At 44.1% G+C, this 15,164-nt stretch overlaps 1 protein-coding gene across 1 annotated transcript in view; it reads right to left on the bottom strand.

Moving 5' to 3' along the window:
* Positions 1-15,164, bottom strand: part of APBB2 (amyloid beta precursor protein binding family B member 2) — a 339,921-nt gene that overhangs the window by 160,185 nt on the left and 164,572 nt on the right. The window contains exon 6 of the mRNA XM_054729387.1: positions 4,807-5,622. Within this exon, the coding sequence (XP_054585362.1) occupies positions 4,807-5,622 (816 nt within the window). The remainder of the gene's footprint in view (positions 1-4,806; positions 5,623-15,164) is intronic.

Genomic DNA, 15,164 nt, shown 5'->3' with positions numbered 1-15,164 from the left:
AAATTACCAGAGCAATGTGACATAAAATGAACATCTAGAAGAAGTTCCTAAAAGTGTTAATATAAACGTACCCAATGCTCTAACACTCTTGAGCTAGCTAAGGCCAGAAATAAAAAGTGCTGCCAAATGAGACTGACATAATCAAGTTTGTGCCTTGGCTTCCACCTCCCCCAACTATCCAGCTTGCAAAAGAGCACCCCTTTGTTTGCCTGGAGAGTGAAAGCCAATCAATTTATAACATCAAAGGATTCAAATTCCTGAGCAGCAGGGATCCATCTGCAATGCAAAGCAACTGGACCCAGGTAGCACCAAAATGTTGCCTCTTCCAAAAGTTTTCATGAAGCAAACATAAGACACCAGGTGATTAACAGAGAGACCACATACACAATCCTATCAACCTGGGTTTACCTGAGCCCCTGTGCACACCTGGGGCCACCGAGGAGGCGGGACCTCTGGCCAAATTCTAACAGATTGAAAGTCCTCACTTTCAACTACCAATGCTTTTCTTTTAGAATCTAGGAGAAGGCATGCTTCTGGACTTTATGAAACTCAGTAATTTCATAGATGCTTTCCTTTTATAGAATAGCCTCTTGTTTTCTCAAAGGACAGAAAGGAGGCAAAGAGGAGCAAGATATTGTACACATAGGATTGTGCAAAAAAAAAAAAAAAAAGACCACAAAAAAACACGTTACTAAGATGCTGGAGGGGGCAATTCAGAAAGGGGAATAGGAAATCGAGAATCTTCTAATTAGTCGGTACTCTTTATTTTACAAACAGCCTTTAACTTGGAAAGGATGCCCCGAAGGTAGGGATGAGTCTGTTCTCTTTTTCTAGGCTCCCCAAGCACACAGTCTACAACTCAAAGGTAACTGTGTCATCCTGATTTAGTCACAGGACACCCCCCCCCAGCGATGAGTAATTACTTAATACACCGCGAAGACGCACACACACTTTTTCTACGTATGAACTATCACAGTGCATGCTAGTATTTTACAAAATGTTTGCTCCTATTTTTCCTTCTTCAATAGTCAGTGTTTGTGTGTATTACATATAAACACGGGTATACTATATAAAATATACAGAATAAACATTAATTTTGCTATTAGAAGTGAAACATACAATGTTTAATTTAAACTGATGGTGATCATTGTACACACTATGCTTCACAGGAAAGATGAAATCAAAAGCAATTTTATTTCGCTCACTAATTTAGTATATGGTGGTCAGTACCTGAAACTCCAAAGTGTGATCATGAAGTAGAGGATTCTATTCAGTAGGCGTTCACAACTGGCTCTCAGGAAATTCCAAAAGAATTCCCAGATATTATTAATACTAGAGGCCCGATGCATGAAATCCGCGCAAGGGTAGACCCTCACGGTCCCAGCTGCCTCAAACCTCTAGGCCCGGCTGCCTCGGCCCTCACGGCTCTGGCTGCCTTGCCTTGTGGTAATGGCAGTGGGGAGGTTGAGGTGAGTCTGGCCCCACCCACTGGTCATTCCAGAAGGTCGTTCTGGAAGGTCGTTCTGCCATCTGGTCTAATTAGCATATTAGCTCTTTATTACATAGGATTATTATATAGGACTAGAGGCCCAATGCACGAAATTCGTGCAAGGGGCTTGGCCCCCGCCACTGAGGCGGCTGCCTCAGGCCCCGCCCGCCGCAGCAGCCGCCTCTGCCTCAGCCCTTGCAGCCCCGGCTTTGTGTCCGGAAGGTCGCCCAGAAGGATATCCGGTCTAATTAGCATATTATGCTTTTATTATATAGGATTAATATCTGGAGACACTGCAGCATGCTGAAATAGGCCCAGAGATCCCAAAGGGACCATTTTGAAGGATAGCACAGGTTTGGCCTCCAGTATGTTTTTAAAAAACTCAGTCTCACTGCTTTAGAGTCACAGCTAACACACTCTTCCCAGCATATTCTATTCAAAATGTCAATCCTTAGCAGCCCATTCAGGGCCATCACCATACTGTCACCCATACTTTAAAATTCTAAGGTCTTCAAAACTGACTTTAAGGGAGAAAAATGAACATATCCCTCAACATGTCAGAAAACCCTCATCCAGTTCCCACGATGCACGCACTGTAATGAGTCATGTAGAGAAGCCACAGGAAGGACCCCCAGGGCACTGAGCGAGGAGCAGTGAGCAGAGGGACCCGAGAGCCGCCGTGGATGGAGAGGACTGCACATTTCAGCAAAACTCTGAGCTCTCCGCAGGCCCTTCCCGACACCAGCACTCCGTATAAGCGATGGGGCTAGAGATACTAACCATCTAAATTTCAGTGGTGAGAAACTGTTAAGTAACTCACAGAGCTTGAAAATGATGGAATAGCACCCCTAATACTTAAAAAGCCTGAATGTCCTGATATGGACAGTTCTACAAAATACATATTTAAGGGAAAAAAGCAAAGCATTTATAAAACAATCTAATGTAATTTTTTTCTTGTTTTAACTTTTAAAAATATATATATTTTCATTGATTTCAGAGAGGAAGGGAAAGGGAGAGAGAGATAGAAACATCAATGATAAGAGAGAATCACTGATCGGCTGCCTCCTGCAGGCTCCCTACTGGGGATCGAGCCCACAACCCTGGCATATGCCTTGACTGGGAATTGAACCGTGATCTCCTGGTTCAACCACTGAGCCATGCCAGCTGGGCTGTTTTAAGTTTTTATTGTGGAAAATTTTAAATATATAAAATCTGAGAGAACACAACAATGAACCCTCATGTACCCACCTTTAACGATTATCAGCTTATGGGCAATTTTGTGTGTTTTATTTTTATCCCCACCCCAATTATTTTGTAAAAAAGTCCATACTGAATATTATTTATATTAGTTTATATTATGTTATATTACATATTATACCATTCTATATAGTAGTATAATAGTACATCTCTAAAAAGTAGGGACTCATTAACAACATCATTATCATAAAATTTGGGTATATTTTATTTTTTGTAAAGGAATTTACACTAGTATTTTATCATTGTGACATAAACTTTTTAAAGACTTTTGAGACATGTATACAACCATACATCCACACTACACATTTCCATCTACCGAGAAAGTTTCTTCATGCCCTTTTACAGTAAAAAATTTGGTAAATTTTAAAATTTATTATAGATGTGGGTATATGCATAAAACGTTTTTGAAAGAAAACACTTTAGGAAAAGAAGTAGTGGTCGTCATTGGGAAAAGAGTTAGAGTGAGGAGCAGAGGAGACTTTACTGTTCATTAAATAACTTCCAGCAAAATTTAAAACTGAACTACCACAGACAGCAGCCACGTCTGCATGAGCAGGGAGGCGTGGGAGGGAGAAGTGTGAAAATAGGAGGTCAAGTTAGGGTGTGTGTGAGATACTCAAGTTATCTCTATAGATTGAAACACCAGCAGGTGACAGTGCCATCAGCTATAGGATATGAATTCTCTCAGTGGATGAAAAGTAATCGAGTTGTGAACTCAGTAACATTACCAAGCATAATTATGATCCCAATAATAGCAGGTCTAGACATTTTCAAGATGAAATAGACTCACCTCAACCTCCCCACTGCCATTACCAGCTACAGCAGGCTGATGGAATCATTTAAAGTGCTGTGATTTTTAAAGGGCATTTCAAAAACTTTTTTAGAACACGTTAACCTCTTAACTTTCCCCTTCCCTTTTCCTTATCCGTAGTCCTTGTAGTTTCTCTGCCGTATAGGATGGGGAAATGTTACTTCCTTCCCGAGTGGTTCTATCTATCACACTCACACAGGAACCAACAGGGTGTCTGCAAGGTTATGGTACAGAAATACGCCTTTGCGAGTGTTTGTTTACTCTGACTGCAGGTACAACAACGTCCGCCACATCCGTTAGTTTTATGATCGGTACAGTGGAGGGCTATGAAAAACTGAGGTTAAAAGTAGCCCACGTTTAGGGACCTGTTTATTTCTGTCACAGTCTTGACTCCTCTGACACGTCTGAAGACGTTATTGATAAGGACAAAAGTCAATCAGACGAGCTAAAATCCTAAACTGCTGAACATATTTTAAAAGAAACATCACTTTCTCATTTTCAAATATCCCTTACATAAGACTAATAAAAGGTTCCCCAGTAAAAGTCAAAAGGGAGATGTCTTTTAATAATCAGACTTTTGCCCTAACCAGTTTGGCTCAGTGGATAGAGCATCAGCCTGGAGACTGAAGGGTCCCGGGTTCGATTCCGGTCAAGGGCATGTACCTTGGTTGCGGGCACATCCCCAGTAGGGGGTGTGCAGGAGGCAGCTGATCGATGTTTCTCTCTCATTGATGTTTCTAACTCTATCCCTCTCCCTTCCTCTCTGTAAAAAAAATAAAAATAAAATAAAAAATAACCGGACTTTTAAATTTTCATTAGCTTGAACATAAATACATTCTGCTGAGAACTTTAAAATAGCTGGTTCTCTTAACTGGGTTATATCTTGTCCCCGGCAACTGTATTTCTTTTATTATTTTGCTTAACAAAACCCACTATTTCTAGATAGTAGAAAGAAATAGTTCACCTAAGCACGGGCAGCACAGTTTCTGAACAGATGATGTTTTACTGTACCTACCACCAAGGACCTATTTCTTTTACAAAACTGCTTCCCAGAGAGAACAACTCTTGCATGAATCAAAATAAAACTGTTAAAGGATCCATTTGCCACCCAAATTGCCCAGTTTTACCCCAAAGGATCATGTTCTTCTAGCCACAAATGGATTTTTTGAGTCAGTCTGGAGATGAATTCCATCAATAACGGAAAACACCAAAAGCAAGTGCCCCCTCCCGACACCTTTCCCGGGGGTACCTGCTTCGTCCGGGGAGCTGGGCGAGGCGCTGTCGTGGGACAGGGTGGTCCAGCTGGACTCCTCGTCGCTGGGCGCCAGGTTCTGGATCCGGTGTAGGGCACAGTCCGTTTTGGCCCCTGTTTTCGGATGATCCTTCTTGGTCTCGGGGCTGGAGGACACGGTGGCTACTTGGCCCTCTTCGGGGCTGAACTGGGATTTGTTTGGTTTCTGCAGCGGCAGGTCCCCATTCCCAATGACGGTGGAGGCCTGGCCCTGGCCCGGCTGGGACTTGTCCTCCACGACCCCATGCTGGCTGCCCGAGTCCGGCTCCAGGTCTCTGGTTGAGGTTTCCAGGTCTGCATAGTAATTGAGGAAGCTCTTGGTTCTCCGGGGTTGGGAGGGTAAAATTTCACAGCCCGGGGAATCCTGCGGCTGGGGCTCTTTGCCTTCTAACTTCTCAGAAGTTATGTTGATGACGGCAGTGGGACTGACGTTTTTGTTGGGGTCCTGCTGTCCCTGCTCGGCAGCCTTCCGGAGCTGGTTCTCCCCGTTTTTCACCAGCTTGATGTTGGCCGAGCCATTTCCCAGCAGAGGCTGTGCGGCGGGATCGGAGAGGCCCATGGCTGCCTGGATGTTAGTCAGTGCATATTTTTTCCTGCATTTGGGGGGTGTGCTGTTCTTGGCTTCCGTGTGCTTGATTTCAGCATTCAACTGTTCATTGTGGGAGGAACGGAGATTAAGGGTATTCGGTGGTGTGACCGGGCTGTTCCGATTCGTGGCATCCGTGGTTCCGCTGCTGGCCATAAACACCGCCAAAGTGTCTACGCCCGAGGCAGCTGGAAGACAAAGGGAATGGGCATTAGCTGCCTGGCATGATGAAGCCACCCAGCATACAGAGTGAGCAAACGTTTTTATGCAGAAATTGGAGAGAATGAAGGCGTCTGTTGCACATGTTCTTGTAAAATTGACCCATTTTCCTCTTTATTGTCACCATTTGCTTCTATATCAAATAGGAGCAAATGAAAGGCTTACGGTGGATTCCAAAAAGCCAATTTACAGAAGAGCTAAGAGGTCTGAGGGTCCACGTTTTACCTAAAATTAAAAAGTATCTCTCTTGCCGAAACCGGTTTGGCTCCATGGATAGAGCGTCGGCCTGCGGACTGAGGGGTCCCAGGTTCGATTCTGGTCAAGGGCACGTACATTGGTTGCGGGCACATCCCCAGTGGGGGGTGTGTGTGTGTGCAGGAGGCAGCTGATCAATGTTTCTCTCTCATCGATGTTTCTAGCTCTCTATCCCTCTCCCTTCCTCTCTGTAAAAAATCAATAAAATATATTTTTTAAAAAAGTATCTCTCTTGAATTCATATGGAAGCATTCAGATGGTTTCATTTTTCACAACCTTGAAAATCACCCCCTTTGCAAACATTTACACCACATTTCTATCCCGTTGTTCCCTCAGGTAACAAAAAAGCTGCTCAAAATCCCCTGGGGCCCAGCAAGTGTGCCCCGAGGGGTTGAGTGTTGACCTATGAACCAGGAGGTCATGGTTCGATTCCCAACCAGGGCACATGCCCAAGTTGTGGGCTCGATCCCCAGCAGGAGGCATGCAGGAGGCAGTCAATTAATGATGCTCTCTCATTGTTGATGTTTCTATCTCTCTCTCCCTCTCCTTTCCTCTCTGAAATCAATAAGAAATATATTTTAAAATCCTCTGAGTCTCCAGCTTTCTTAATTAACCTGAATGGTCCCTATTCAATAATGCACTATACATGCAAGGTAATTTTTCTCAATCAGGTTTAGAAATTGTGTAAAGTCACACCTCCATTAGAGTGTTTTGCTAATGTCTTTGTAAACATTTTTGACTTGGGCTTAGTGTTTGTACTAAACAGAAATGTTGGTGAAATGCCTTAATTGCTCAAGAAACACACACACATACAGACACAACTATTACTAATAATGTAGCATCGAGCCCTTCGCTTCAGACGTGTTAGAGCCCCAAAGGCGCCTGACTATGTTCCACTGAATTAAACTACAGACTCAGCTGCTTGCAGCACCATGTGCCCCTGCAGGACTCCTAGGCAACTATCTGACAGTTGCATTTATCTCAGATATTGTTCACACCATCCGTGATTTATTCCATGTGTCTCTTGCTAGGAAGAAAGAACAGTTTCTCAGACTAGAAGGGAATAAAATTCATCAGCGAGAATTCCTGAGGTTTCACATTTCCCAGCCTGTGAGGAATGACTTCTCTCTTATCTGATCCTCTGCCCTCCGCAGAGACCTCAGTGAGTTCTCCACGGCAGTGGGTGAGCCAAAGCACAGCTCCTAACATTCCTAAAATTGCTCTGTGACAACTCCCTCCTCCTCCCCCAGGCACAACAGGGACCTCCACCAGGAGAGGAAGGCAAGAATGCTCCCTTCAGGAGCTGAGAGGCATCTGTCTGTCATCAAGTACACAGGATGGGCTGTTTAGACAAGGATGCCCCACTCCTCCTAGAGTCTGCCTGCATGCTTCTAGGAAACTAGGCAACGTCTATACAGTCCAGGCAGTGTCCACTTTTACAACAGAATGACCGTGTAGCCCATGGAGATAGTTAAGGGCTGTAGTCCCAAGTGGCCCGCCCTTGAGCCCCATTCTGCAGAATTATTATTTATGAGAATTGCTGCTTACCCGGCACCCACCTCAGCACTTGGGCTTCATGTTACAGGAACAGAGAATCGAGTGCGTTTCTCCCTTTCAAGCAATACTTTGAGACTAAATTTAAAAAAAAATTAATACTGTTTTGGCTGCTACTACCATTTTGTGGAAAACATATGTTTCCATTTATAATTCAGCCTCACTCAGGTGTAGCATTTGTTATGAGAAGAGCCCATCTTGAACCCACATGAAGTTTTCCACCGAGACACACACCCACCACGCAGACACACAAGGGAAAGTTACTTTTAGACTCTCGGGTATTTAGACCGACGTTATTATGAGAAAGTTGGAAATCTGCTGGCGTTTAAAAAGGCAGGGCAAGAAATTTCATAAGGCTATTTTATGCCAGGTTCTACATTCTAGCAGTGTTATTAGGGAGACATCTTTGTTTATAACCATAAACATTTTCCGAAAGAACACCATCAACATTTCCAGGTGCTTTAATATTCAAGTCACTTTCATATCCTGGGTGTGACAGATGAATACTTTTAGCCATGTTCACATCAGCCTTTGGAGCCCAAACGGCTCTGCATATGCTGTGTTTATAGATCAAAGCCTGAACACAGTGTGAGTGTGTCTTAGATGTGAAATGATGGTGTCATCGGAAAGGTCGGATCTAGCGCTAAGGCAGCCCAGGGAATTCTATGCAGTTACAGTGTCTCCAGCGGATGACATATCTGTGAGGCAGTCATTTGGGTCCAAAGGGTCATGAAGTAGGTAGAGGTTAGCAAAACCCTAGAAAGACCCAGGCTGCAAGAGAAAGGCCCCCAAAAGTGACAGGCAGTGGCCTGAGCATAAGAACACAGACCTTGGGGTCAGAGAGACTGGCTCGAGCCCTGTCCGTGATTCTCACCAGTTGAGTGATCTAAGGACACCAGACCTTCAGTTTCCTTGTCTGAAAAATGGGAACAATAATAGTACCAGGTTGTTGTGAGGATTAAAATGAGAAATGCCAGTAGAAAGTTTAGCATAGGACGTAGCAATAAATGTGAGCAACCCTCACCCCTTTTATTCAAGGGACAGAGCCCAGGGCTGCCTATCAAGGCCCCCAAATTAACCTCCCTATTTGGTGTGAGTGATCAAAATGGTCTTATTAGAGAGATATACAAAGAGTAAGTAGACTAATAGGAAAGGATAAAGAAATTGGGTCTAGAAGGGTTTAATTATGAAACCAAAAAACATTCCTTGGGCTTAGAAGGAAGAAGGTTCGTGTGTTTTTTTTTCTCCCCAAATATATTTCTATTTGTTTCAGAGAGGGAGAGGGAAAGAGAAAGAAACATCAATGATGAGAGAGAATCACTGATTGGCTGCCTCCTGCACGGCCCCTACTGGGGATTGAGCCTGCAACCCGGACATATGCCCTGAATGAGAATCGAACCGTGACCTCCTGGTTCAGAGGTCGATGCTCAACCACTGAGCCACACCAGCTGGGTGATGTGTTTCTTTTTTAAAGGAAAGAAAATCTTACCATGTCTGTTTAAACCTTCTACTATTTGGCTGTTTTCTTTGGAGTAAAAAAAGGCTAAGAATAAAGCCGAACTCCTTAACATAACAGACAAGTTACTTCAGCTCCCTGTTTCTAATGTCGATAACGGTGCCTACACCTCAGTGAGCTTCAGTGGGGACTGAGAGAGCAGACTGCGGAGCATTTAGCCCAATGCCTGGCATCTATAAGAGCTCGGTCCCTATAGGGATCACTCTTACTTCACAGCTCCCTCCTTCCCCGTACACTCTGTCTCTGGCCACCATACCTCAGGCAAGCATTTACTGAGCACCTTCTTCCTGCCAGGCCCTGTGCTGGGAATGGGGAAATCAAGGCACCTAAAGTGCTTTCAGCCTGTGGAAGACAAACACACAATAAAGTGATAGAGATCAACCAGGGTGGGCGTGGAGGAAGGTGCAGAGGCGGAAGTGATCTTCCCACCTTAGGTTGGAGAGGGTCAGAAGGTAAGAGAGGGCGGGTTACCATCTATATAGTCTGAGCAAATCAAGACATGAAAGGAGAGGTGGTAGAGGGGGAGGTGGGGGGATCAGGCAGAGTCCGACAAGACGTGCTTGAGGCAGAGAAGATCAAGCACTTGAACAGCAGCCTTTTAAAAAGCCAGCGGATTTCCAATGTTCTCACAACAGTGTCACTCTAACTACCCGAGAAGAACGAAGCTGAAGCTGAAGTGCGTGCATGTGTGTGGTCGGCAAACTGCGGCTCGCGAGCCACATGCGGCTCTTTGGCCCCTTGAGTGTGGCTCTTCCACAAAATACCACGGCCTGGGCGAGTCTATTTCGAAGAAGTGACGTTAGAAGAAGTTTAAGTTTAAAAAATGTGGCTCTCCAAAGAAATTTCAATCGTTGTACTGTTGATATTTGGCTCTGTAGACTAATGAGTTTGCCGACCACTGCTTTACGTGGTGGGGGAAAGCCATTTTCCCTCCAGCACATTTTCCAAGGCATTAAAGAAGCCATGTAAACCAGGCAATTGCCACATCCGTGGTCATCAGGGAAAGAGTCGAAAGAGGTAGGCAGAGGGTGTCTCCCTAGCCAAAGAGGTAGGCTGGGCCCATCTCCCTGCTCCGCTGTGTGGTGTCACTCACTGAGTGGGAGAGAGCCCAGGCGTGGAAACACTGGAAGGCTTGGAACGGTTCAGTCCAGACACAGGGAGAGGACACGGTGGGCAAGGCAGACCTGGGTCTGGGGGAAGTTTTCTCCCACCCGGGTCACTCCTCCCTTGACCAGGGCATGGGGATGAAGTCTCCGTTCGCCACCTGGACTTCGACGTGAGGACTAAGAAGCACCAGGGGCACTGAGTGACGATAAGGACTCTGGTGGCCTCTGTCAGATCGGCTTCAGGAGGTGGCAGGGGTGGGCAGAGGCTGCCTCGAGGAACTTCACTGTGAACAAAGCAGGGGAGGGAGAAGAGCCGCCAGGGCAGCCACAGTTGTGGGAAGAAGTTTGTGTTCTAAAGGCGAGCCTTAGCCAGGTTTTACCGTTCACAGGCCAGGAAAGCAGAGGCCAGTAGAGAGGGGGCAAGCGGAACACAAAAGAGGGACAGACCCAGAAGGAAGGGTCCAGGTGAGGAGAGGGGAGGGGAGCAGGGACCACGGCAGATGTGGACGAGTCGGCCTTGCCCAGGACAAGGGCCACTTTTTCACGTGAGAAGGAAAGTGAGGGATAAGGATGGGGACAGGCGCGATGTCACACCGAGGAAAGCAAAACTGATGGCCTCAATTTTCTCATGAAGATTAAGTCTTCCCTGAGGGGAAGCTGTCTCGGGAACCCACGGAGATGGAGTACTTTTAGAAATACTCACAAGGACAAAACACAGGATTAGTGACATTAAAAAAAAATTTTTTTTTTTTAATTTGATGGCATAAAAACAGACACACAGATCAGTGGAACAGAATATAGAGCCCAGAAATAAACCCATGCACATATAGTCAGTTAAATTATCCAAAAGAGCCAAGACTATACAATGGGGGAAGGACAGTCTCTTCAATACATGGTGCTGGGGAAAATGCACAGCCACATGCAAAAAATGAACCTGGACCACTCCCTTACACTAACCCCAAAAGTTAACTCAAAATGGATTAAAGACTTGAAAGTAAAACCTGAATCCATAAAACTCTTCGAGGAAAACATAGGGGGCAAGCTTCTTAACATGTCTTGGCGATGATTTTTTTTTTTTTTTAATTTGACACCAAAAGCAAAGGCAACAAAAAACAGAATGAACATGTGGGACTACATCAAACTAAAAAGCATTTGCTCAAGAAAGGAAACCATCAACAAAATGAAAAGGCAACCTATGGAATCTATGGAGGGGGAAAAGGAAAGAAATACCCTGAGATGGGGGTGTAATGAGGGTGTTGGGTGGCACCCTAAGGGCCGGTCTTCAGTACAAGGGTGGTTGTGCTCCTAGATTTCTGGAAGGTGGATAGGGCCCAAGATTTTGCCATCACCTCCCCATCTATTCATCATGCTGCTCTGAGTGTTACCTATGAAGATCCAACATCAATGCAAGAGGATCAATTCCTATTCCAGAGCTAGATATAAGTTCAGCGTTAGAGTGTGACAAGAACTAATGGGACTCCTGCCATCACTCTCCTGCAGGATGGAGAAACATCTATTATAACCTGGCATGTATTTCCTCCTTTTCTGATAAATGCCCCAACATTTTTCCTGAGGAATCAGCCTTCCTCCACACCCATTCAACAGATTTTCTGGGGTGTGTACCACTATCGCAGAGACAGTCCTCACTGCTGAGGTTACAGCAGTGAACAAAACTGATGCAACAAAAATACCTGCTCTCACGGAACTTACATTCTAGGGATTCAGCCCCTGTGTTTCAGGCAGAGAGGACTCTACCCCTGACTTCATGGCCCAGGCCCAGCCAATCACAGTAGCAAATCCCCATGGCAGTGGTGCCTGGTCCAATCCTAAGGCTTTTGCCACAGTGACCAGAAGAGAAGCGCTCTCTTTTCCCTTCTTGAACTAGAAGATACAAGCTTCAAGGAGTCACCATGGAAGGAACCTGCTTCTTGCATAAGCGAGAACTGAACACATGGGCAAGTAGAGTGAAGACACAGAGACAAAGTGAGCAGGCTGCAATGACATCGCTGGAATCCCTAAAAGAAGCCGTGTCTGAAACAAAACACCCAGGAACTTCTAGGTTATAGAAGCCAATCAATTTATATTTCTTCTTCTCCTTCTTCTTCTCCTCCTCCTCCTCCTCTTCCTCCTCCTCCTCCTCCTCCTCCTCCTCCTCTTCCATCTCTTTCTTCTCCTTCTCCTCCTCCTCCTCCTCCTCCTCTTCTTCCTCCTCCTCCTCCTCCTTCTTCTCAAGCCACTTTAAGATGTTTTTCTCCTTTTAGCAACTTAAAAGAGCCTTAGTTAATATACAAGGTATTTTTTAGGAAGCCTAGACAGAATTAGGTAAGCCAGGGTCATTTTAATTCCATGGCTGACAAAGCTTTCCTCAAACCCAGAGTCACAGAGGTCCCAGCACCAAGCTGTGACCCCATAACTCAGATGACATCCTCACACACCCCGTGCTGGAGCCTGTGGTTAAACCTGCTCCCCTCTTCTCTTTCCTGAGACCTCTAGCCTTCTGTCAACGAAAAAATTTGTCAGAAATGACAGGAAACTCCGCTCTTCAATAACCCGCTGCTCTTTCTCCGCTCCCATGACATGCTTATAAAATTGGAAACTGACAAATGGTCCCGGGGTTGATGAATGGGCCCAGGGAAGCCCGACGCTGGGCCCACTCTTAAATGAGACTTCACAATGTCCTCATTTTTATTTTTTCTGCTGTACAATTTTATTCCCACTGAGGAGTTAACAGCAAAGCTTCTACCCTGAGGGATGTTGCCTTTTGAACTAGACCTCAAAGTATTAAGGAAATGAAACAAACTCAGATTTTTTTTTTTTCTTTTAGGAAAGAGAGGCAAAATAAAGCTGGTTTCCTGAAATTACTCATGAAAGTAAACTCTCAATGTGACAAAAATGATAAGAACTTCTCCCTGAACAAAAGAGGAAAAGGTCATGGAAGGCAGCGAGGGTCACTGGCTCAGAGAGATCACAGGATTCCTACCTTGGAAGTTTCTAAACCAGGAAAGCAGCTTCACACAGCTGGTTCCCAGGGCGACTTCCCCAGGCTCTTGGAGATAAAGGGGTGACTTTAAGAGCTGGGTCTAAACCACCTAAGGGTTTCCCATTCTCCACTCAACGTAATTGCCTGAGGGCTCACTCTGTTCAGCATCCCCAGTGGGATGGAGGAGAGTCAAGAAAGGTGTACCAATTGCTTTCCTTTAAGAAACTCAGTCAGATAGGGCAGCAAGAAAGATAACTTATTAAACAAACTCACAATGGCTAAAGACAGAGCGGCTTAAAGAAGATACTAGGGATGAGGAGAGAGGGTCAGGGAAGGCGCCCACCCAAAACACAAAACAACAGCAACACAGGAAACAGTGGAGGTGGGTCCTGAAAGGTGGGTAGGAGTCCATCAGTCAACAAGGAAGAGAAGCCCCCAGGTGGGGGAAAGATGGCACTGCAACATCACACCTGGTAGCTGTGATGACTGATTATTTGGGAAACACAAATCAGAATATGTGTATTCAAATAAGAATTAAGACATTCAGAGTAGTCACCTTGGGATATGATACACTGATCCCGAGGATATTATCTCTGCTCAATTTCTAGGTTTCATCATTTTCATCGTTTAGAAGAGCTTCAGTGTCTTCTGAAGATGAATGTTTTTTGTATTTTTTTTTGTTTTTGTTGGAGTGTTTTTTTAACATTTAAAAATATATATTTTTATTGATTTCAGAGAGGAAGGGAGAGGGAGAGAGAGAGAAACATCAATGAAGAGAGAATCATCGATAGGCTGCCTCCTGCACGCCCACACTGGGGAATGAGCCTGCAACCTGGGCTTGTACCCTGGTGGTAATCAAACCATGACCTCCTGGTTCATAGGCCAAGGCTCAACCACTGAGCCACCATGGCCGGGCTCTGGACGTTTTTGGCCATCTCTGGTGAACATAGTCAATGATCAAGCCTGGGAATATTGATTTAGGTGAAAAGAGTAGTAAGTTATAATGTACTGATGCAGGTTTTCTTGAATAAGCTAACCACAAGTCAATTCCAAAAAAAAAAATATTAAACAATGAAAGAAGCCTTAAAATAAGGAAGTTACTTGACTATGTCATAGCTAAGACCTATTCGGAAGAGACACCCAAGTTGAATCTTGAAGGTTCAACAAGAATTTTGTAAGCAGATAATGGTATAGATTTTGGTATGTTTGTTTTTTAAAAGGTTCTCAGTAGTCACAGCTCCTAAGAGTTGGAAAATGGGATTGAGGCATACCTTATCCCACTTATTGGTCCAAACTCTCCCTTACTAGCTGCCATTTAAATTTTAAAAAAGAAAGAAAGAAAGAAAAAGGCTGGAATATGATATTCTACTGAAGTAAGAAAACTGCTTTCTTGGCAAAATTTGTTACATTTATACCAATGCATGATAGTAGTAGCTTTTATTGATAAACCATGCTGGATAACAGCTTCATTATCTCTTATTTAACTACCAAGAAATAATGCAATTTGAGTATCAACAGAAAGAATGACTAAGTCAGCATAACCAAATACAGTGGCCGTAAGAAATTTCCACAAGCTATTTGATTAGCTCACCCCCATTTAGAGGAAAACACATCATTTAATATATTTGCCAGCTTTGTTCCTAAAACGTTTCCAAATTGAGTCTATCTTGCAAATGTAATAAAAAGAATTTTAATGCTAAAGAATTCCTAAAAGGATTTATTCTCAACACTTAAAATGTACTTTTAAAAGCACATGCATGTTTGCCTTGATTTTCCAAAATTAATATACCTATTCAAATATGTGTTTACAAAGAAAATCTACTCCCTGGCCCCAAATTTTCACAGTATGAATTAGCTAACCTCTAAGAATCACCTCGAAGTTCCTAATTTTCCTCTGTGAACTTAGGTGTGCCATATTGGTTTTGGCTGACTTTTGTAAAAATAGGATATTCCTGCCACTCATATACCTCTACTGAGCTTAGTGTTTATTTTATTGTTTAATTTCAGTTCTCTGTTGAAATGTAACATGCAATGTTATATAAAGAAAAAAAGGCTTTGGCATACTTAATGAGTTTGATTTAAAATTTAGGGACATTAATA

Source organism: Eptesicus fuscus, chromosome 2 (genome assembly GCF_027574615.1).
Source record: "Eptesicus fuscus isolate TK198812 chromosome 2, DD_ASM_mEF_20220401, whole genome shotgun sequence".
NCBI classification, from domain to species: domain Eukaryota; kingdom Metazoa; phylum Chordata; class Mammalia; order Chiroptera; family Vespertilionidae; genus Eptesicus; species Eptesicus fuscus.
The sequence above is the reverse complement of the archived record's forward strand: the minus strand, read 5'-3'. Positions and strand labels throughout refer to the sequence as shown.